The 23,833-nt window shown below is 42.0% G+C and overlaps 2 protein-coding genes across 2 annotated transcripts in view; one reads left to right on the top strand and one right to left on the bottom strand.

Moving 5' to 3' along the window:
• The window catches only part of LOC134222585 (uncharacterized), a 41,139-nt gene extending 30,281 nt beyond the window's left edge, over window positions 1–10,858 (bottom strand). Inside the window, exons 1-2 of the mRNA XM_062701746.1 lie at window positions 6,767–10,858; window positions 6,396–6,704 (exon numbers count right to left, since the gene is read on the bottom strand). Coding sequence (XP_062557730.1) covers window positions 6,396–6,704; window positions 6,767–10,858 — 4,401 coding nt within the window. The remainder of the gene's footprint in view (window positions 1–6,395; window positions 6,705–6,766) is intronic.
• The window catches only part of LOC134224951 (alpha-catulin), a 506,545-nt gene that overhangs the window by 263,136 nt on the left and 219,576 nt on the right, over window positions 1–23,833 (top strand). The window lies entirely within an intron of this gene.

Genomic DNA, 23,833 nt, shown 5'->3' with positions numbered 1-23,833 from the left:
GAATGTGTCATTTGACGTCTTACATCTCACTTCTCATTGTGTTGAGGGACGTCCAACTTCTCACTTCGCACTATTCACTTTTCACAGTGAGAAGTGACAGATGAGGAGTGAGAAGTAAGAAGTGAGACGTCTCATTACTTACTTTTCACAGTGAGAAGTGAAAAATGAAGAGTAGAGAAGTGAGTAGTGAGATGTCTCACTTCTCACTTCATATTTCTCACTTCTCACTGTAAAAAGTGAGATCCGTGAAATAAGTAGTGAGAAATGAGGAGTGAGAAGTGAAACGTCTCACTTCCCACTGTGAGAAGAAAGAAGTGAGTAGTGAGACTTCTCATTTCTCACTTCAAACTACTCACTTTTCACAGTGAAAAGTGGGAAATAAGTAGTGAGATGTCTCACTTTTCAAATGACCTATTCAGCCAAATGACATGTTCGGATAAATGACCTATTCGGCCCAATGACCAATTCGGTCAACTGCCATATTCGGCCAAATGACCTGTTCGGCTAAATGTCCTATTCGGTCAAATGACCTATTCGACAAAATGACCTATTCAGCCGGATAACCCGTTCGGCCAAACGGCTTTCGGCCAAACGACCCTTCTGTCTTGCTCTTAATGGTATTTCAATGGAAATGCAGTGTTTTATATGGCTTTTTCTGTTACTTGCTGTACGTAAAACAGTACACCCGATTCTTTTTTTACACAGATTATTTTAACACGTTTTTTTTTCACACGGCACGCATCTCCCGTGTAAAAATATCAGGTGTAACTTGGCCTAGCAAATATTAAATTTAAATTGTATACATAATGCAAAAAACATTCAATAAAAAATCGGCGGGAAAAATGTAAAAATCATTTCAAATTTCGTATTGTTTCGAAGTTACGGAAATAATTTATACTTCGTTTCGTTTCGAACCATAGACATTTCAAATTTCGATCAGTTTCGCCAGGAAAATGAGCGCTATCGCATATTCCAGCATTCATAAGCCTCGGATTGATCTTTTATCAAACGATGGATATGAGTGTTGATCCAAGGGGTGCTCGGATATTTTTTTTCTTTAAAGAAGCATGCTTTTCAAGAATGTTGAAGAATACATCATTAAAACCTTTTAGTTTTCCATTAATCCAGTCCAGTTAAGTGTCCAGTTAACATTAGCACGTGGTTTGGGAAGGTTGAATTTGTAATCAGTACAAATGTGTATGCAATTTATTAGTTTAACCAATCCACCAGATTGGCCCAGGCCATTGCAATGGTATAGAGTGGAATACGCATTTTTTTTTTATTTTATGAACTACTTTGGCCATAATGCCAAAATTCGTCGAACAAACTCAGAAAAATAGAACTGCTAAACTGAACAATCAACCTGTGAGTGCTTCATGATGTACGAGAAGGGGAAAACTCTGGAAGCAATTGAATTGTCCATTCAAACATTTCTACAATTGCTATTGACCTTTCTCTTTCTCGCAGTCCATAATTATCACTTCATCCAATTACCCAGCAAGTCAATGAAATCGACACCAAAATAGCCCCATCAGCGTCGCGTGTGCCATCCTGCTGCTGCTGCTCTGCGCCACCCTGCCTTCCTTGCCTGTTTACCCCCACGACCATAACAACGTTAATGAAATATCGATTACTTGATAGCTTTATAGCTGGGAATTAAATTTCGCGTTCGATAGGATCATCCCCTGCGGAAATAGTGGGCCCAAGGAGGAGGACCTAACGACGCGACGCGGGGGGATGGTAACCGAGGCTAATTTATCATATGCCGTGCATCCCTGCTTGAGCAAGCAGCCTTCCAGCCAGCGTTTTAGTCAGCCAGTGTTGCTGTAGCAGGGTACCGGTTTATTGTTAATTAGACTGCTACTCAGAGCCATTGCTTTATTGTGCCGATGCGATGGAGGGATTTGGTGGGCGAGGGTGGGTGTCAGGACATAATCAATTGGGAGTGTCTTCAGTATCGCAATCAGCGTTCACATGGGTTTAGGGTGGGCGGCATCCGAGCCATTAGCTGGCCATTTTCGAAGCGAGAGTGAAGAATTGGTAGCGAGCGTCTTTACTTTATCGTCCGAAGATTTGAAAGTATAGATAAGAAATACGCCACCTCTTTGAACGATCCATTCGAAGACAATGAGGGAGGCATTTTTCAATGTTCAATCAACCGAATGAACAAAATTCAGATGGTTCATTAGGCGCAATTAAAATGGAAATTAAAACATTTTAAACATGGGGATTAGTGTGACTTTTGTCACTTTGGTTTCACTATCTCAGGCAAGCCTGTACAAGTTTCCTCTTCAAATTAAGAAAATTATCCTCCTGGAAGTCTTATTTTCAAATAAGATTCAGAATTCTAAACTTTTCTTGCACCCAGTTATCCATGACCAACAATGGATTCCTTCACAGTTCCGTTTTTCAAACATCCTTTCCAACGTCATCACGTATTGCAGAAAGATTATCATTCCACTTAAAAAAAATCGTGTTCTATAGACTTTAAGATACTCGACTCAGTTCAAGTTCAGCAAATAGTCGTCAAACGTGTGTATGCTTTTATTTCTTCTGTCATCAACTTTATTCGGCAATGAAAGTTATCAATCACTATTTTATTTTCTTCTGAATAGTTAGTGTTGGTACAAATTAGTTCTGTGCCTGGACTTATCATAAAGATAGAATCACTACTACATGGTTCAATAAAGTTTTTCGCCCGCACCAGCATCGCCTTAAGGTGAGTTACGGCGGCGTCCACAAATGGCAGGCACAATGGCCGTGCTATCCCTCACCTCGCGTTTTTGCTCGCACAAATGTGAATATTTAGGCGGTTAGCACATCTGTAAACCATTTTTTCGTGTATGCTGCAAGTGAGCAAAGGTGAAAAACTACTTTCCGCTTTTGCCTGTCGTTTACTTTTCGAGTTATGTGCCCTTTAAAGCGCTATGTCGATTTTTAATTGGACTCCAACGCGATTCACCTTAATCTCGAGTGTAATGCTTCCGATAAAAGCTACGGAAGGGAAGTGAAAAAAAAAACTCGTTGAAGCGCATTAAATCACAATCCTTAAATATCGCCCTGAAACTATGCGAGTATCCGCGATATTAAAAACCATAACTCTCTTTCCCTCTATTTCCGCTTCAGTTTGATCACATATCTATGTAAACCACGCCGCCATCGAGCATCGGCGAAGAGAAACAGTCCACCGCACCGGCGGCAACGCGCGCGTTGCAGATAAGATTTCCCTGAGCCGATAATTTATGGCCATTTCCACCTCCCCATGTCGCGTCGTCGTGCAGCTAACCGTTCGTTGGCTGTGGTGAAAAGAGGTCCCAAATGGAACGCTGCTTTGTGATGCGGAAAACTTCATTGAAAGCGGTCCCATCTAATAAAAGTGTCGAGGAAAACGGTCGTTGAGCCGGAGGCTGCCGGTTGGCGAATTCCGTTGCAATCGGGACGGGTCTTCCAGTCGATTGTGTTTTTATGTTTAATCGTGGGATAGAAAAGTAGTTAAAATATTCGATTACGGTGATTTTTACCTTTTCCGTTCTACAATGTCTTCTTTTGTGGAAGGTATTGTTAAAACAAAAAGGTAAAACGAATCAATCTGAACGATTATTTTTACTTAGGTGAATCAAGCATTGCATTGTATAACCAAACATCATCTTAGTACAACTTGCTGAAACATTTTTCAACTTTCCGTGAAAAACGCTTCCCCATTAAGAACACATGTGCAGAATACCTGGCAAATAAAAATAAAACAATATTTATTTGATGCTTCAGGAATTTAATGGAATTACCTGAGTGGTACTTTCCTGCCAAACTACTAAAACATAGCTCTCAATTTCTATTACGTATTCGGTTCTCTTCATACAATCGAATGTTCAGGGCACGACAATGTAGCGCAATGATTTGTCGTTACATTATCGTTATCTCATATCACCGATTACGTTTCGATGCCATTATTGTTGGTTTATTACTTTTCTTTTGCTCATCCAATGTCAAATCTCATGATGGCAAATATGAATCGAATAATTGATTACCTCATACCAGTATTTCGTTAGTATCCATGTTGAAGTTGATGACCCTGCTTTGTGAATGATTGAACGATCTGCAGAGAACTGCCAAAATTTAGTTTGTATGTCATTCAAAGCTTCTGCTTCAGACGCATTAGAAACTACATCCAATTATCAACAAATTTATTTATCCAATTAGGAGGTCTCAAAGAAATGTTTCCGAAAACAAGAAACAATCGTTGCTCTAACAGCACATGCAGTTTTATTTTTATGGGGATTTATAAGCCCTGTTATCCACATTCTGCGAAAGACATCTTACCGCTTTATGCGCTGCTCTCGTGTCGCTCGCCCACCATAACGGCAGTATCGTCGAGACGCGGCGACGATACACGCTTGAGCAATGAGCAACTTGTTGGCGGTTTTCTACGTACGTGTCAGAGCAGCCAGCCAAACTGTAGCCGGAAACAATATCCTTCGTTTGCCATAAGTTCGAATTTAATGTACGGGACGTGATTCTATTAGCTTCAAGCTGCCACCGGAGACCCAAGTTTAGAGTCGCTGGAATTTTCTTGCTTCGTGGGTGGATTTTTGAAGAATTGTACTTTTCCGGGACGTTCAGTTAATGCTATAATAATTATATCAAAGCATATAAGGGCATAAAACAAATACATATATTCAATCAAAGTACCACCGAATCCTGCCGCAAATTACAATTAACTAATTTTAATACAGTATAGAAGGTTTTATGAACCATTTAAAAAACAAAACATTGTATGCTGTAATCAAGATGTAAGGTGAAAAGCGGCAATGTCCCAGTGGGGGTATAATCCCAATGAAGAAGAAAATGGTAGAGATATCGCATTTGCATCGCTAGGCTCATGTATTTTAACAATTGTATAGCAGCTTCCAAACAATCTAGAATTCATTGTTTATTCAAGAAGTTTTCTACCATTTCCCTTTTCATTCACACTGTTCACACACTTCATAAGCTGATTATATTTTTTTGTGCCAACCAACTGTTTAACCACTATGTCTTACACCCACAAGTGACACTCGATAAACCAGCACAACGGGCGTTGAATTAAATATTACTGGTTTATGGTTGGAATAGGAGTACTGTGAACAAATTTGAGCGTATGGATGAATTATGCACAGTATTGTTCCTATAACTTTTTCTATCTCATAAGCTGCACAAATAAAACTGCTCTGTCCACATATGGCTACATGCATAAGTGAAACATACATTAAAGACGTATTGGGATAAGTTTTTTCATGCACCGATGTGTTTCACAATTGGAAAATGTGCTGTTGTTTATTCTGACTGTTATCACGTCGAAGTAGGATTAAGAAATCACGGATCTTTCAGCAGTTCAGTGTTGTGTATTTTGTACGCTTTAAAGAATTCCGGTGACCCTAATTATCTCCTCTACTTCTGGTCGATAACTAATGTAATCGGGTATGGTCTGTTAACGGTAATCAAATTCTGGTGTATCTACCGACTCAGTCACCAACTTTTACAGCATTACAATTTTATCGATCTACGTTTCCGTATCTAATATTCTAATGCAACAGCTTATATATTTCAATGTAATTATCTGGAATTATCCAATTGCGAGTACCAACAATAACTTTGTGTTTTGGCGAATACCTTTTTATCTATCATATTCTGCTGACTCATATCTACCTGACAGTTATCATCCTCTAGTCCTCTTCAACTTCGACATTCGTGTTATCACTCAATGTAGTAACTCTACCGCTGCCGGGTGACCGATCCCCCGTGGAGCTTGAGGTAGGTTTAGTGCAGCGCGTAACGCTTAGGCCAACATTCCCCAGCCCGTAAAGATGGTCCGGTCCTCCAGCTTTACTTTCCGGAACTACGTCCATTACGGCTAACTTTGAAACAGATCTACGTAGCGTACCAGAAGTGGTACGTACTTCTGCTTGGCGAATACGGCCGTCTTTGCCTGGAAATACCGCTAGTACTAATCCTCGAGTCCAGCGATTCCTCACATTTCCATCTACAATGAATACGACATCCCCTACTTCAATCGCTTTCGTTTCCGCGAACCATTTTGTTCGTCGCGCTATAGTCGGCAAATACTCCCGAATCCACCTTAACCAGAACTGATCCAAGATATGTTGACAAAGTCTCCAGTTGCTGCGTAGAGCGGATCTTTCTTCCACCGGTTGCTTCTCTGGTTGCTTTACCCCATCTGAGCTGAGCAAGAGAAAATGATTAGGCGTCAAGGCCTCTTGATCCGAACCTTCTAACGGTATATACGTTAATGATCTTGAGTTGACCATGGATTCGGCTTCGCACAATACTGTCAAGAACACTTCCTCGGTTGGAGTTCGCGGATGGTCAATAGAGTTCATTGCTGCCTTTACCGATCTTACCATCCTCTCCCATGCTCCGCCCATGTGAGGAGATGCAGGCGGTATAAAATTCCACTTCGTATTAGTGTTCGTGAAACTTTCCGACAGTTCTCCGTTAATATTCTGCAGCTCTCTTGCCAATTCCCGTTCCGTACCAACGAAATTGGTTCCGTTGTCGGTGAAAACTGGCTCAGGAGCCCCTCGTCTGGCGATAAACCTGCGCAGCACCATCATGCACGACTCAGTTGAGAGAGATGCGGCAACCTCTAGATGTACCGCTCTAATTACTAGGCAAGTGTATAGAGTACAACCCATCGCTTTACTAAACTCCTACCGATTTTAATCAAATACGGACCAAAATAGACGATTCCGATTTTATAAAATGGTCTCACAAACGGTGTAAGCCGTTCCTCAGGCAGTGGGGCCATCCGTGGAACCATTGGTTGAGCTTTGTATGTACGGCACCATTGACAACGTTTGTTCACTTTGCGGACTTCGGCCCGCAAGTTCGAAATGTGATATTTCTGTCTTATTTCATTTACCACAGTTTCGCCATTTTGATGCCCGTAACGTCTGTGATATTTGTCAATAATAAGGTCGGTGACCCTATGACCCTTAGGCAAAATAACAGGATACTTCGCATCGTACGATGCAAATTGCGAAGCTCCAATGCGACCTCCCATGCGAAGTACGCCGCCTTCACCGATGAAAGGAGATAGTTTCCTCAAGGGGCTGCTTTTCTTATCGATGCTCGCGCTGCTTTCGTTCACAGCTTGGATCCGCTCCAGTGAGCTGCATTCTTCCGCATAAACATCCCATTGAGTCGAGCGCCATATTGCTCGTTCAGCGTTTCTGAAGTCCGACTGATTCAACCTTGCTATTGATGTAGAAGCTCTTCGACACCGCCTAATGAATAGGTATACATACGCAGCAGATCGCAGTAGACGTTCCCATTTCGAAAAACGGCTGGAATCGATGAAACGCTCTCTGACTTCTTCGTAGTGTACCTGAACCGTGCGCATTTCTTCCTTAGCTTCAACCAAATCCACTTTCTGCTTGGGCCAATCGTGTTCCATTTTGTTCAAAAAGTCAGGACCCTTGAACCATCGACAGGTTGGCCGGAGGTTAGGAAAGCCCTTCCATTTCGTTGCATCATCGGCGACATTAAGTCCTGACGGTACGTACCTCCACTCTTGCACTTTGGTGTCATCTAAGATTTCACCTACGCGTACCGCTACATATGGTCGATACTTTCTGGCATCTGACCGTATCCACGACAAAACAGTGTTTGAATCAGTCCAGATATACCGTTTCTTGATAGCTATAGAGTGACTGTTGACGATAGCTTTCATTAGTCGACATCCTAAAACTGCTGCCTGTAACTCCAGTCGCGGAATTGAGAGTGGCTTCAAGGGAGCAACTTTAGCTTTCGACGCCACTAACGAACAGCGTAATAATCCTCGGTCGTTTATTCGAAAAAAGGCCACGCAAGCCATAGCGGACAGGCTTGCATCCACAAAGACATGGAGTTCTAATGATTCGTAGCTACCCTGACCATATCCGGGAAAGTAGCAGCGTGGTACGTGGACTTGGTTTAGCTCGCTAATAACGTTCACAAATCTTCGCCAAATTTCGTCGACTTCTTTAGGGATTGAATCATCCCATCCGACTCCACTTCGCCATAAATCTTGGATAATAATTTTTCCGTGGATAAGAATATACGATATTAGCCCGAGTGGATCGTACAGACTCATGATGAACCGTAAAATCCTCCGCTTTGTGGGTACAGCGTCTCCCAGTACGAGGCATTGCAAATCATCTGGTAGAGAAAGGCTAAAGGTAAACTCATCCCTTTCAGTGAGCCAAGTCATACCAAGTACACGTTCGATATTGTTAACTTTGTCGTTGTTAAACTCCTTCCATTTGGTTATGCGTTGCTCTCCTAGATCAGCCAGAACTTCCTCCGAATTAGACTGCCAGTTCCTTATTTCGAATCCGGCTTTTGCGTGAACCGTTCGAACGTCTGCTGCTAGTTTAGACATTTCCTTTGCCGTGTCCCTGCTATCTAAGTAGTCATCCACATAGTGGTTTTCTATTAATGCTACTGCCGCTTCTGGGAATTCGGTGGCCCAGTTCTTAGCGTTCATATTCTTAATAAACTGAGCCTGACATGGCGAGCACGTTGAACCGAAAGTCGCTGCATCCATAACAAAAACATCCGGGGACTGCGCCGCAGCAGAGCTCCACAGGAAACACTGGGCCGAGCGGTCGGATTCGCGAATAAAAAACTGATGATACATTTCACGCACATCTCCTACTACCGCCACCTGTCGTTGGCGAAACTGAAACAACACTTTCGGCAACGGTGTCAGATCTGGACCCTTCAAAAGCATCCCGTTAAACGAGACTCCACCTACTTTAGCGGCTGCATCCCATATCATCCGGACTTTCCCAGGTTTCCTTGGATTAATGACTACTCCCAGTGGTAGAAACCAAGTTCGACTGGGATTAAATTTCTCAAATTCATGCTTCGACACTTTGTGTGCGTAACCCTTCGCCTGGTAATCCACAATCTGTGTTTCCAAAGTTGTTAGCAACTCCGGATTGGATTTTAGTCGGCGATGAAGGCAAGATAGTCTGCTCTTCGCCATAGCATAGCTTGAAGGAAACTTCACATCGTCGTTACGCCACAGCAACCCAGTCTCATAGCGTCCGTTGTCTAGTTGCACCGTGGTGTTTTCTAAAATTTCTCTTGCCCGTCGATCTTCATCGCCTTCTAGCGTACGTTGAACTGATATTCCAAGACTTTCCTCTGCAAAAAAACTTTCCACCAGCCCGTGAAGTCCTTCAAGATTAGTACACTCGCAAATATGGAACGACGGCGACACATCTACTTCTGCAGGATCTCCAACACAGCCGAATATGGTCCATCCTAGTCTTGTCTTTGCTGCAATCGGTTCTCGAACTCCTCGTTCCCTTCTTCGTAGTGGAATAGACAAGTGAACGTTGTCCAGGATTCCTGGAACGTTGTTCAGGATTCCTGGAACAGCTCTCTCGTAGTCTTGAATAGGAAGACCTTCTAGATGCGAATACTTCCTCGCCAGGTCTCGATAACGTAGCGATTGTGTTGGTAGAGCCAGCCCAGCCACAGTGCGTACATCGCCCAGAACGAACTTTGTTTTGTTTGAATAACCCGAGATTTGCAGGCTAACTTGCTGTGATTCTTTTTCCCTCCGCTTAACGTTCCCTGTCCACGTTAAGCACAATGGATGGACTTCTCCGACGATATTCAACTGTCTGGCGATCTCGGCATTCATCAGAGTCAAGGATGACCCTTCATCGAGGAAAGCAAAGGTTGAAACTTGCGTCCCTTCACCATACAGAGTCACTGGGATGATGCGGAAAAGAATCGTATTCTGTAGTTGGCGATGAACAGAAACGACGGCTGGTGAGCTATTCCCAGGTCGGCCACGTAACTCTTCTGGAAAACCGGGATGCAACAGTGTGTTGTGTCCCTTCGAGCAACCCCCTACATTACACACTTTATTGGACTTGCAGGGCCACTTTCCATGTGGCACCAAACATATTTTACACAGCTGGTGAGTGCTGACGGCTTTCCAGCGGTCCCCAAGTGAAAGCGACTTAAACCTAGCGCAGTCCCTAATTCTATGCTTGAGGCTTTGACAAGTGTAACACGGCCTAGCTGGATAATCTACTTGCTTACCTCCGGTTACCTCTGACTTACGTACTACTGGAGAAGAGTGGTTGTTCATGTACGCCTTCTCCTTTGGTCGTTGTCTCTCGTATCGGTAATCTCGCTGGCAGTCGCGCTCGCTGAACTGCGTCACGTCACTGGCTGCCGATGTTATCGCCACCATGTACTCGCTAAACGTACCAAGGTCAGCAAATCCGGCTCTCTGCTTGTGTAGCGCCCAATCTAATCGGATATTCGCTGGTAATTTCTCCACCAATTCGTTGAGCAACGAAGGGTTCATCAAGTGAGCTTGCTGATTCGCTGCTTTCAGATGCTCAACTAAATTCTGCACGGTGATGCCAAAATTCACTAAAGTTTCCAACCGCTCTGCTTTAGGCGCCGGAACATTGCGCACTTTGTTCAACATAGTCTGCAACAAGCGATCCGGGCTCCCGAAAAGTGTTTCCAGCGTTGACATCACTTGAGGAACTGACGTAGGCAGCAGTAGATTGCTCCTGACAGCCTCCAGCGCACTTCCCTTCAGGCACCTTTGCAGTCTCATGAGATTTTCCGCATCTGAGTAGCCACACATCGCGGTTGAGTTCCGGTAGCTGCTCACGAACAATTGCCAATCCTCAGGATTACCCGTGAACATCGGGAGTTCTTTTGGTACGACCTGTCTCGCGGCTAGATGATGCTGAAATTGTATCCACTGTACTTGCAACTGATCGGGTTGAAACGATTGCGAAATATTTAGCTGGTACTGAAGAGGTGGTTGGGCTTGCTGCATCACTGATTGCTGATTTCGCGTTTGTAGCAACGGACTCAAATAGGTCTGCCCTGCTTGTTGATTTGCTGGACATTAAATCGATTGCTGATTCGGAGGAACTAACTGTGGTTTCGAGCTAAGTAGCCATGGACCCAATGGCTGATTCTGAGGACATGCTACAGAATGAGTAATTTGTTGTGGGACTGATTGCGATATCAGTTGGGGAGCCACTGTAGGGAACTGCGGAACCGTGTGATGAAATACTTTTTGATTAACTTTATTTTTGCTGCTTACTCGGGTGCCCTGGCTCTTAATGCTCTCAGCGTCCTCTTCGCTTGCTTCGGCCATAAGTATAGCGTACTTCTCCTCTCGAAACCTTTTCTTAATAGCTGCTTTCTCCAGCAAAGCTTTCTCCTGGCGTTCACGTTCAAGTTGCTGCCGCTCCAATACCAACTTTTCTTCTGCCTTACGCTCCTCATCAAGCTGCATCAGCTGCAGTTGAATCCTTGTAGAGCGACTACTTTGACGCGATTTGCCGGACTTGGATACATCGTCAACCACTATGGCAGAGGCACATTTGCTGCATGACCAACACCTATCTCGGATACCGTCGTCAACCGAAGCGCATGAGAAATGGTACCGATCCTTACAGGCATCACAGGCTACCAAGTTCTCTTCCCGATCCGGCTTGTTACAGGCAATACAATGCTGCTTATCCGAGCTCGTTGACATCTTCAAATTGTCTCTCCGATGGCACGACGACGAAATCACCGATCAACAGCGTCTTGAACGGAATTCTTTAAAGTTTGTTATCACGTCGAAGTAGGATTAAGAAATCACGGATCTTTCAGCAGTTCAGTGTTGTGTATTTTGTACGCTTTAAAGAATTCCGGTGACCCTAATTATCTCCTCTACTTCTGGTCGATAACTAATGTAATCGGGTATAGTCTGTTAACGGTAATCAAATTCTGGTGTATCTACCGACTCAGTCACCAACTTTTACAGCATTACAATTTTATCGATCTACGTTTCCGTATCTAATATTCTAATGCAACAGCTTATATATTTGAATGTAATTATCTGGAATTATCCAATTGCGAGTACCAACAATAACTTTGTGTTTTGGCGAATACCTTTTTATCTATCATATTCTGCTGACTCATATCTACCTGACAGTTATCATCCTTCGACATTCGTGTTATCACTCAATGTAGTAACTCTACCGCTTCCGGGTGACCGATCCCCCGTGGAGCTTGAGGTAGGTTTAGTGCAGCGCGTAACGCTTAGGCCAACACTGACTTTTTTTGCATAAGCAGCAAGATGTTCTTAACTAACTCGCAATGATTCAACCATCTTTGATCTTAAAACATCAATGCACAAAGTGCATGAGTGGTCATTAGAGTGATTCAAATTTTGACTTTTTCGCTCCCCGATGCTTAAACGATTACATTTGCCATTTTAATGATCCTCCCAAATTTTTAGCTAATTTGGATGTAATTTGAGTGAGCACGAACAGTTTGAAGTTTGTATGAAAATCACTATGAAAAAAGTAACTTTTGTAGAAAACCGTACCCAACGCTTCCCATTAAACTCTAAAAATACATGATAACATTGACAGCATAGAAAATTTCACAAGGTAACAGATCGTTTTTGTTGCGAAACGTTTTGATGCTTGCAAGAAAAGTTATTGAGGAAATACTGAATCGTGGGAAATTCAATTCAACACGTAAAAGAATAACATCAATATCAATAATGAGCATTTTTGTTTTCTCCATAACTTGACTTCCAAACGACGAATCGCTTCGCAACAACAACTGCCTTTCAGCTTGGGAAGTATTCTATTTAGTCAACGTGTTGATTACCATTAAATATTTCATGGGAAACTTCACGGAACGATCTTTCACATAAAGGTCGATTTTCACAGTAATTTCCATGCAAACTTCAAATGACGTGTGCACAATCAAATTACATCCAAATTTGCTAAAAGTTTAGGAGGATTATCAAAATGGCAAATGCAATCGTTTAAGCATCAGGGAGCAAAAAAGTCAAAATTTGAATCACTCTAGTGGTCATACCACTGATAAATACGAAGTAAAATGTGACTGTTAAACTTTGAAAAACTGTACCTACCATCTATTATAGCAAGGCACTTGCCTATAGCACTGGTCATATTTGATCGTATTTGTATTATTGTTTGTATTTCATCAATCTCCTGTATGAAGGGCTAAGAATGGGTGGAGTGGTTCCATAAGCAGAAATACTTATGCGAAATCCACGGGACGAATCGAGAATCTCTTTCCAGAAGAAAGTTTGTGCAAACTATTATACAAACGTGTCACCTACAACAGCAAAACTTAGTTTTCAAAAGAATATACTCGTGTTCAATTTTATGGCACCTTCGTCTTCGATGACTGCAGCCGCCGCTACTTCTCTGTCACATCCGGTATATATCTTCACAGCTTCGACTAAGTAATTTTTGTCGGCTTTCAAACGGCATCTATCAGGACACGGTGGCAAGTTTTCTGAATCTCTCGTTGGCATTTTTTTAGTTGCGAACGTATAAATCCCTTTTGTACCCACATAAGTCTTGCACTACGTGATCTGTTTAGGGTTCGAAACAACAGACAAGCTTTTAAACATTAGAAGCACGAGTTCATAGATTTACATGTAGTGGTAGCATTGGTCCGAGAAATCTTTCGCAACCTCATAAATAGAGACTAACGGTGCACATCAAAAGCCATTCTTGTTTTCAGCAAGATCCCAAACTAAGTTACTCTTGAAACTCTGTCTAGAAATTTGCCATTAGCAGAGACGTAGCGTGAGCTCCCAGCAGCGCCCTTTGGGAACCCTTTATTGAGCCCCTCTTTGATAAAGGGAAAATAAATATGCAATAATATCTTATTTAAAGAACAATTTGAATCTCACCAAAAATAAGTAAAATAAGATGGGAGTTGAGAATCACTATTTTTTACGCAGTGTAATAAATGAATGTTTCCTATGTTTGTTTCTTAAAAGATTTTATAATCATTTATTGAAAACGATTAAAGCGATAAGGATTGCTTGTTTTATTTGAAAAATACTGGAAATTTTGTCGAAAAAAAACGTACGCAAATAAAAAACAGATTTTTTCTTAGAACTCACGTGCTGCTAGATCTTGTTGGGTCAAAAAAATTTTAGCTTTGGAGTGGATTCAGAAAAATCTACCTCTGTAGTGGGTCTGACTATGATTTCGAACCACTACTGAACTTGGCTGGAATCATAAAATCCCACCCTGCGCAGTGGCGTAAATCGGTTTTTAGCACGTTTATTCAATAATACTTTTATTATACGATTTAGCCTAATGGTGTCTTCAAGATATTCCATCAGTAAACTGATGCGCTTCTTATGAGATATGCAGCTTAATGATCGATGCCCCTAAAAGTGAGATGTAAAAAATGCCTACAACTTTTGAACATGTGCATCATATACATAAGCATAGAAGGCATTATTACAATAAAAATAAAATTATTTTACAAACATTAAAAATAAACTCCTAACAACACATTTAACAAATTAAAATAACTGACGATTTCTCTGTGCCCCGAGAGAAACGTCCAATGTGTTGCCCATTGCGAGATATGACGAGGTTTCCTTATAAGATTTTGGTCCATCAGTCAAATCCCGCAAATGTGTTTTCATTGCGTTTTGCATTTTGTCTACAACAGCCAAGGCGTTGAATACATAGCTCTATTTGGTGTAGGATTCAGATCCTATTTGGGCACCCAGAACAATTGTGTGCCATGTGGCACCAGCAATATAAAGTCTGTGTCTGGGAATTCCTCGATTTATAATATTAATTGCCTATCTTCAGGCCCAAACACAGAACATTAAGGAATGGAACATACACAAATCCACTCAAACATTTGTCACTAACATGTAAGATAAAATGAACCGTAACACAACCTTCAACCAACGGGAACGAAATTTTTGTGGATGGTCTAGAAGCATCCACAAAAATTTCGTCAATTTGATTGGAGGAAAGGTGTTGAGGAGGACGATTACTTCCTAATCTAACTTAAATTACGCAATCTCAAACAAATACTCCATACAACGATGGAACTTCGAGCATTGCAAACGGTACGGTAACGATAATACAAAATTAGTTCCTGACGCATCACTTACATTGATGCCAGAAAACAGGAAGATAACACCAAACTTGGTGACAGAACTTAAATTACTTAACTTACATCTAGGTAAGTGAAGAATCTTGTCCTCAACACCTGAGTTACGACGTTTTCGTCGGGGAGCCATATTACAATAAAAATTTTACAAATATACAAAATAAACAATAAACACATTCAACAAATTAAAATGATTGACGATCTCTCTGTGCCCCGAGAGAAACGTCCAATGTGTTGCCCATTGCGAGATGTGACGAGGTTTTCTTAAAAGATTTTGGTCCATCAGTCAAATCCCGCAAATGTGTTTTCATTGCGTTTTGCATTTTGTCTACAACAGCCCGTTGTATACATAGCTCTATTTGGTGTAGGATTCAGATCCTATTTGGGCACCCAGAATAATTTTGTGCCATGTGGCACCAGCAATATAAAGTCTGTGTCTGGGAATTCCTCGATTTATAATATTAATTGCCTATCTTCAGGCCCAAACACAGTGAACCATATTACAATAAAAATTTTACAAACATACAAAATAAACAATTAACACATTTAACAAATTAAAATAACTGACGATCTCTCTGTGCCCCGAGAGAAACGTCCAATGTGTTGACCATTGCGAGATATGACGAGGTTTCCTTATAAGATTTTGGTCCATCAGTCAAATCCCGCAAATGTGTTTTCATTGCGTTTTGCATTTTGTCTACAACAGGCAAGTTGTTGAATACATAGCTCTATTTGGTGTAGGATTCAGATCCTATTTGGGCACCCTCAATTAATTTGTGCCATGTGGCACCAGTAATATAAAGTCTGTGTCTGGGAATCTCTCTACTTATAATTTTAATTGCCTATCTTCAGGCCCAAACACAGAACATTCAGATATGGAACATACACAAATCCACTCAAACATTTGTCACTAACATGCAAGATAAAATAAACCGTAACGAGGATTCCCCGTCGGGAGCCATATTACAATAAAAATTATTTTACATATATACAAAATAAATAATTAACACTACAATCAACAAATTAAAATAACTGACGATCTCTCTGTGCCCCGAGAGAAACGTCCAATGTGTTGCCCATTGCGAGATGTGACGAGGTTTTCTTAAAGGATTTTGGTCCATCAGTCAAATCCCGCAAATGTGTTTTTATTGCGTTTTGTATTTTGTCTACAACAGCCGGTTGTATACATAGCTCTATTTGGTGTAGGATTCAGATCCTATTTGAGCACCCTTAGTTAATTTGTGCCATGTGGCACCAGTAATATAAAGTCTGTGTCTGGGAATTCCTCTATTTACAATTTTAATTGCCCATCTTCAGGCCCAAATACAGAACATTCAGGAATGGAACATTACACAATTTCACTCAAACATTTGTCACTAACATGTAAGATAAAATGAACCGTAACACAACCTTCAACCAACGGGAACGAAATTTTTGTGGATGGTCTAGAAGCATCCACAAAAATTTCGTCAATTTGATTGGAGGAAAGGTGTTGAGGAGGACGATTACTTCCTAATCTAACTTAAATTACGCAATCTCAAACAAATACTCCATACAACGATGGAACTCCGAGCATTGCTAACGGTAGCGGTAACGAAAACAAAAGACGGTAAACGAAAAATAATTCCTGACGCATCACTTACAGATGCCAGAAAACAGGAAAAAACACCATTCAAGGTGACAGAGCTTAAAATTACTTAACTTACAACTAGGTAAGTGAAGAATTTTGTCCTCAACACCTGAGTTACAACTTTTCGCCGGGGAGCCATATTACAATAAAAATTTTACCAACATACATTATAAACAGTTTACAATACATTCAACAAGTTAAAATGATCGACGATCTCTCTGTGCCCCGAGAGAAACGTCCAATGTGTTACCCATTGCGAGATATGACGAGGTGTCCTTATAAGATTTTGGTCCATCAGTCAAATCCCGCAAATGTGTTTTCATTGCGTTTTTGCATTTTGTCTACAACAGACAAGTTGTTGAATACATAGCTCTATTTGGTGTAGGATTCAGATCCTATTTGGGCACCCAGAATAATTTTGTGCCATGTGGCACCAGCAATATAAAGTCTGTGTCTGGGAATTCCTCGATTTATAATATTAATTGCCTATCTTCAGGCCCAAACACAGAACATTAAGGAATGGAACATACACAAATCCACTCAAACATTTGTCACTAACATGTTTGTGACAAATGTTTGAGTGAAATTATGTAATGTTCCGTTCCTGCATGTTCTGTGTTTGGGCCTGAAGATAGGCAATTAAAATTATAAGTAGAGAGATTCCCAGACACAGACTTTATATTACTGGTGCCACATGGCACAAATTAATTGAGGGTGCCCAAATAGGATCTGAATCCTACACCAAAATAGAGCTATGTATACAACGGCTTGGCTGTTGTAGACAAAATGCAAAACGCAATGAAAACACATTTGCGGGATTTGACTGATGGACCAAAATCTTATAAGGAAACCTCGTCACATCTCGCAATGGGCAACACATTGGACGTTTCTCTCGGGGCACAGAGAGATCGTCGATCATTTTAATTTGTTGAATGTATTGTAAACTGTTAATTGTGTGTATAATTGTATGTTTGAAATAATTTTATTGTAATAGCATATGGAGACGCATGGTGCAAAACAACCTGGCATGATGTTAAGGCCCACCTGAAGTTCCACAAGAGTAATGGCAAAATACCGAGGATTGATTTCTGCTTTGAACAGTAGGAAATTGTTTTTGATTAAACATACCTTACATCCGCTTACAACTCGACAGCTCAGGTATTAAATCATAGTCAATTACTTGTACTTTGAAATGCATATGAGATTGTCTACCACAATTTGCCCCTTGTCAAGTTGCAGTTATATCAAATAAGATTAAAAACCCAGATTAATCCACCTAGCGTTGGTGGTGCCTTTCTCGCATTTAGTTAAGACACCAACCTTATATGGGGTTTATATGGTCCGATGTAACATTTTCTTCATAACTTTGAAACGCAATGACCGATCGTTATAAAATTCAATAGTGATCAACAAGGCTTTGTCCCCTGTCGAATGAAACTTGTTGCGAGAAAATCGGTTGAGGATTACTATGCAAAAAGTTGTCTAATGTTTTTTATAGCTTCTGTGCACACACATACACTCACATACACACATACATACACACGGACAGACAGACATGTGCTCAGCTCATCGAGCTGAGTCGATTGGTATATAATACTATGGGTCTCAGAGGCTTCTATAAAAAGTTCGTTTTCGGAGTGAAATGATAGCCTTTCGGTACAACTTAGTTGTACGAGAAAGGCAAAAATCCATAAAAACTGTTATAACTTTTTTGTTTTTCAAGTTTTCAAGTCGCAACAGTCACCAAATGGCGTCTTTTAATATTATCTTGAACTTCATAGAACATGCAAAAAATGTAGAAATGATAATAATAAAGATTTAATAAAAACCAATTTTTAAGGGGCTTTCGGCATAAAACGTAACATCAAAAATAATGAAATTACGAACTTGGCATCTTCGACAAAGTTTTTCAGGGAAAGTTTTGCTACAACTTTTGTGAAGACACAAACCTTGTATGTTGAAAAATGGAAAACATATTTTTTTATCTCATTAAATAGGTTTTTAATCATTGGGCTAAATTTTATTAAGAAGTACGACTCTTACTGATAAAATGTCTAGAAGACATTGTTACGCTAAATCGCATAATAAAGGTACTATTAATTAAACGCGCTAAAAACACGTGTTTCGTCCAGTGTGGGACGACCCTACAATATGTGATTTTTGATGTGATTCTCCGGGCGACGAATAAAGAAATACTTCTGCTTTGAACTGGACGGTTGATTTATTGCCTCCGAGAGGCAGCGTGCCTACTCGGAGGTTACTATGAACACTGTACCAGACATTCAATTCAGAGTCGCCTTTTATAGGCGACTCTTAGTACGGAAACAAAATACAAATTATTGGGGACGTGCGCACAAACATTCAAATTTAAGTCCAAAAAGATTAATTACGCGCCAAACTGCCAACCAAACGCTGCAACGCGTTCGGGCTGTTAGCGCGAAACATACAAAACTAATCAAAATAATTAACCTTCTGTCTGTGCTCAAAAAAACTTACGTTGGCTGTGCTCTGTGTGCAGTGTGAACGATGGATGGTTCTCCCAGCAGCACATGCGACTCGTGGTTCATTCGCCTCCTCCACGTACCGTCCGCCATCTGCACACCACCAAAGATGGTACGCAGCACTTTCCTTTCGAAAACTCCAAGTTGGTCCTCCACGAGCATCGTCCAGGTCTCGTGTCCGTAGAGGACTACCGTTCTAATGCGCGTTTTGTAGAAAGTCAGTTTTGTACGGTTGCGAACTCTATTTGATCGGAGCGTCTTGTGGAGCCCAAATTACGCACGATTTCCAGCCACTATGCGTCTCCGAATTTCTCTGCATATCATTTTCGGTATCATTTTCGGCAGTCACCAGTGAGCCCAAGTACATACATTCTTCTACCACCTCGATTTTGTCACCACCGATGCAAACTCGCGGTGGGTGGCTCACATTGTCTTCTCTTGAAACTCTGCCTATCATGTACTTCGTCTTCGACGTGTTGATGACTTGTCCGATCCGCTTGGATTCCCTCTTCAGTTTGATGTTGGCTTCCTCCATCTTCTCAAAGTTACGTGCCAAAATATCAATGTCGTCGGCGAAGCCAAATAGCTGGACGGACTCATTGGAAATTGTACCACTCGTGTTAATCCCTGCCTTTCGTATTACCCCTTTCAAAGCGATGTTGATTAGTAGACTCGAAAGATCATCACCATAACCCGTAATCCTCTGCGCATTTCAAAGGGTCTCGAGAATGCCCCTTAAACTCCAACTACGCACATCACCCGATTCATCGTCACCTTGATCAACCGTGTCAGTTTATCCGGAAATCCGTGTTCGTGCATTAACTGCCATAGCTGGTGCCGATCGATTTTATCATATGCGGCTTTGAAGTCGATGAATAGATGATTCGTGGGCACGTTGTATTCGCGGCATTTCTTAGTACTTGGCGAATGGCGAACACCTGGTCCATGGTGGAGCCTTCGCCCATAAAACCAGCACCTGGTACTGCCCCACGAACTCCCTTGCAATTGGTGCTAGTCGACAGCATAAAATTTGGGGGAGTACCTTGTAGGCGGCGTTCAGCAATGTGATTGCGCGGTAGTTGCTACAATCCAGCTTATCGCCCTTTTTGTAGATGGGACACACGTCACCTTCCATCCACTCCTGCGGCAGAACTCCCTCTTCCTAAATCTTGGTAATCATCCCGTGCAGCGCTCTAGCCAGTGCCTCACTACCGTGTTTAAATAGCTCTCCTAGTAGATGGTCAACCCCAGGGGCTTTGTTGTTCTTCAGCCGACCAATCTCCTCCTGGATTTCCGGTAAAGATATGTCTTGCGCGCGCTCTCCCATGTGATTCCCGTTTATGTCCTTACATATATCAAGCTGTGGCACGTGGCCCTTACGTGAACGGTTTAACTTCTCATAAAACTTTCGTGCGTTATTAGCGCGGTACAGCTCCTTCGTCTTATCATGGTCTCGATCTTCCTGCTGGCGCTTTTTCCTCCGGTAAATTGAGCTTTGTCTGTTACGTGCCCGTTTGTATCGTGTCTCGTTCGCCCTCGTGCGGTGTTGCAGTAATCTCACCCATCATGCTGCATTCTTCTCCTCAACTAACTGCCCACATTCGCCGTCATACCAGTCGTTTCTCTGATTTGGGCCCACCGTGCCTAGTGCAGCGGTTGCGGTGCTTCCAATGACGGATCGAATATCTCTCCAGCCATGTTCAAGAGATGCTGCGCCTAGCTGCTCTTTCGTTGAGAGTGCCACTTCCAGCTGCTGCGCGTAGTCTTGAGCTAGTCTACCGTCTTGTAGCCGCCCAATGTTTAGCCGCGGCGGACGACTCCGACGCGTGTTGTACACCGTCGAGAGTTTTGAGCGCAGACATACTGCAACGAGGTAGTGGTCGGATTCAATATTCGTGCGGTAAGTGCGGACGTTCGTGATGTCGGAGAAGAATTTACCGTCGAATAGAACGTGATCGATTTGGTTTTCCGTTACTTGATTAGGTGATTTCCATGTGGCCTTGTGGATATTTTTGCAGGGGAAGAAGGTGCTTCGGACTACCATTCCGCGGGATGCTGCTAAGTTTATGCATCGTTGGCCGTTGTCATTCAATACAGTGTGCAGACTATCCGGTCCGATGACCGGTCTATACACACTAACTTTTACTATTTCGAGCTCGGCAAAATTGGGCTCAGTAAATTTCCAAACTGAACTTCGTTTACTACTGATTCTCAGCAAAATATTTGCTGTATCCCGGCAACTGAAACGTCACTTTTACTGAGCTCTCGGCAAAAATAATGCTTGTTGAATCTCGGCGGTGCCCACCTCGGGAAAATAAACAAAAAATGCTGAGATCTCGGCGAAAATAATTAAGTGTGTACATTTCCTCCCTTCCTACCTGTGCGTTCATGTCACCGATGACGATTTTGGCGTCCCGCAGTGGGCATCCATCGTATGTCTGCTCCAGCTGTGCATAGAACGCTTCTTTCTCGTCGTCGGGTCTCCCTTCGTGTGGGCAGTGCACGTTGATGATGCTATAGTTGAAGAAACGGCCTTTAATCCTCAGATTGCACATCCTTGCGTTGATTGGCTGCCACCCAATCACGCGTTGGCGCATCTTGCCCTGCAATATGAAGCCGGTTCCCAGCTCGTGGGTGTGTCACAGCTTTGGTAGAAGGTAGCCGCTCGATGCTCGCTTTTCCACACTTTCTGTCCTGTCCAGCAGATTTTCTGCAACGCTACGACGTCGAAGCTGCGGTGATGTAATTCATCGTAAATTATCCTGTCGCAACCTGCAAAACCTAGCGACTTGCAGTTCCATGTTCCAAGCTTCCAATCGTGATCCTTTATTCGTCGCCTAGGTCTTTGCCGATTATATCGAGTCGCATTATCTCTTATATTGTTCGTAATTATTGGTTTTCCAGGCGGCTTATTGGGCCTGCGCAAACCTCCTGTCTCGTCGGAGGGCCGTCGTGTCAGGGCTGTTTAGCGTCCCACCTTACCTTGTGCGCTTTGGCGGAGCCTACTTGCGGATAAATGCAGCTTTTTATAGAAGTTTAACAGGGCCCACTGTCAAACCCCACCACATATCATGTTATGTAAAATATTGCAATTAGCCGTTATACCCGATTCTCCCCACACAATGGCAAATGTCAGGTACATCATCAGATATTCGAAAGAGAAAAAAAAATCAAAGAGCATTAGGATGTATTGTCATTATTAAATAATATCCTTTTTTTGTGCAGCCTTCGTTAGTTATCCGTTTGGCGCAATTCCCACCGCTTTCTTTCAAATATCTTCCTTTGTTGAAATCTTGCCAACATAAAAAACGGATTTAAAAAAACTGTAGTGCTGCCGAATCTTTTGATGAAAATTTTAGACCACCGCAGTTATCCATTTTATCCGACTTCTTTACTGCCGCTAACCGCAAGTCGAGCACAAGGGAGAATCGTGAAAAACAGACTACTGAAGAGACTGCACAACAATGAATCTTCTACATAGAGCTTCAAACTTTAAATACCATAAAAAAATATATTGAAAATATTTCAAAACGGATGTCCCAGATTTTCAAATTTTTTCTAAGTTTGCGATCTACCATGTCAACTGGTACCAAATCATGGCATGCTATGTTACTAACGATTGCTCTAGAACAAAAATCTGCTCAGCTCAGCTAGTAGAAGTATAAGTCTAAAATACTAGTGGCGCTGGAGTCATTTAAGGACATAGTTGAAAGAGTACCACAATGGCAGTCAATATGGCACCGGACCTTCTACGGGTCAACCCCACACCTCCCGCACTCCTTTCCCACCAACATTCGAATGCATCGAACAGCATCGACCAAAAGTTTAATATTCAAATTACTAACCTGTTCCCAGCATATTTATTCACTTCCCGTGATAATGAACATGTTTATCCAAAGAATCCTATGTATTTCGGCTCGAATAATATCATTAATCAGCAGCTTCGTGCCAATTTATCAGCCGTTCGCGATTTGGTGGGTTTATCACTGCACTTCACTTCTTCTCAAAGGGCACCGAAAAAATCAAGTTTTTACTCACTCCTCCGCACATGAGCAGCCCGAAATGTTGATGGAATGCTAATTAAATATCACTTTTCGAAATCAGTCACTTGTTCAAACCGAAAACCTAATTTAAACTGCTATTTTTGCCCGAAAAAAACGATTAAAAACCGATCGCGGAGCGAATGTCAACAACGGCACCGGCAGCAGCAAACTAATAACTAGGGTGGTTCAAAAAATAATGTTGCTCCGCCACGCTCAGTCGATTATGATTTATAATTTGGGTGTCGTCCGATGGTTTGGGCTGGTTTGAATAGAGGCTTACCGTGCACAGGTCGTTTCAGGTTTGTATGACAGTTGATATGGCGAGCTTGAATTTAACATTATTCTGATTCTGGCACTCCGTCATTGGACGAGAGAGAGGGGGGAGACCATATGACTGGAAGAAATATACAAGAGCTTTAACTCTATAGACAATCCATATTGAATGGTCGTTCCAATAGTTGGGAGTCGATTTTAATCGAGGTTGCGAGTCTTTAGCATGATAATTAGGCTTCTCAGAAGGCATCAGTGAAACGTGCAATTCAACAAAATATGTACCCAGAATTTGTCTATGATATCTATCGCATCAGGGGCAGATACTTCTAGTCTAGTCTAGCACATAACATATAGGCATCTTTGCCGTGAAATGTGGTCCTTCTCTGATT

Source organism: Armigeres subalbatus, chromosome 3 (genome assembly GCF_024139115.2).
Source record: "Armigeres subalbatus isolate Guangzhou_Male chromosome 3, GZ_Asu_2, whole genome shotgun sequence".
NCBI lineage: Eukaryota > Metazoa > Arthropoda > Insecta > Diptera > Culicidae > Armigeres > Armigeres subalbatus.
This window is presented reverse-complemented; position numbering and strand designations above follow the sequence as displayed.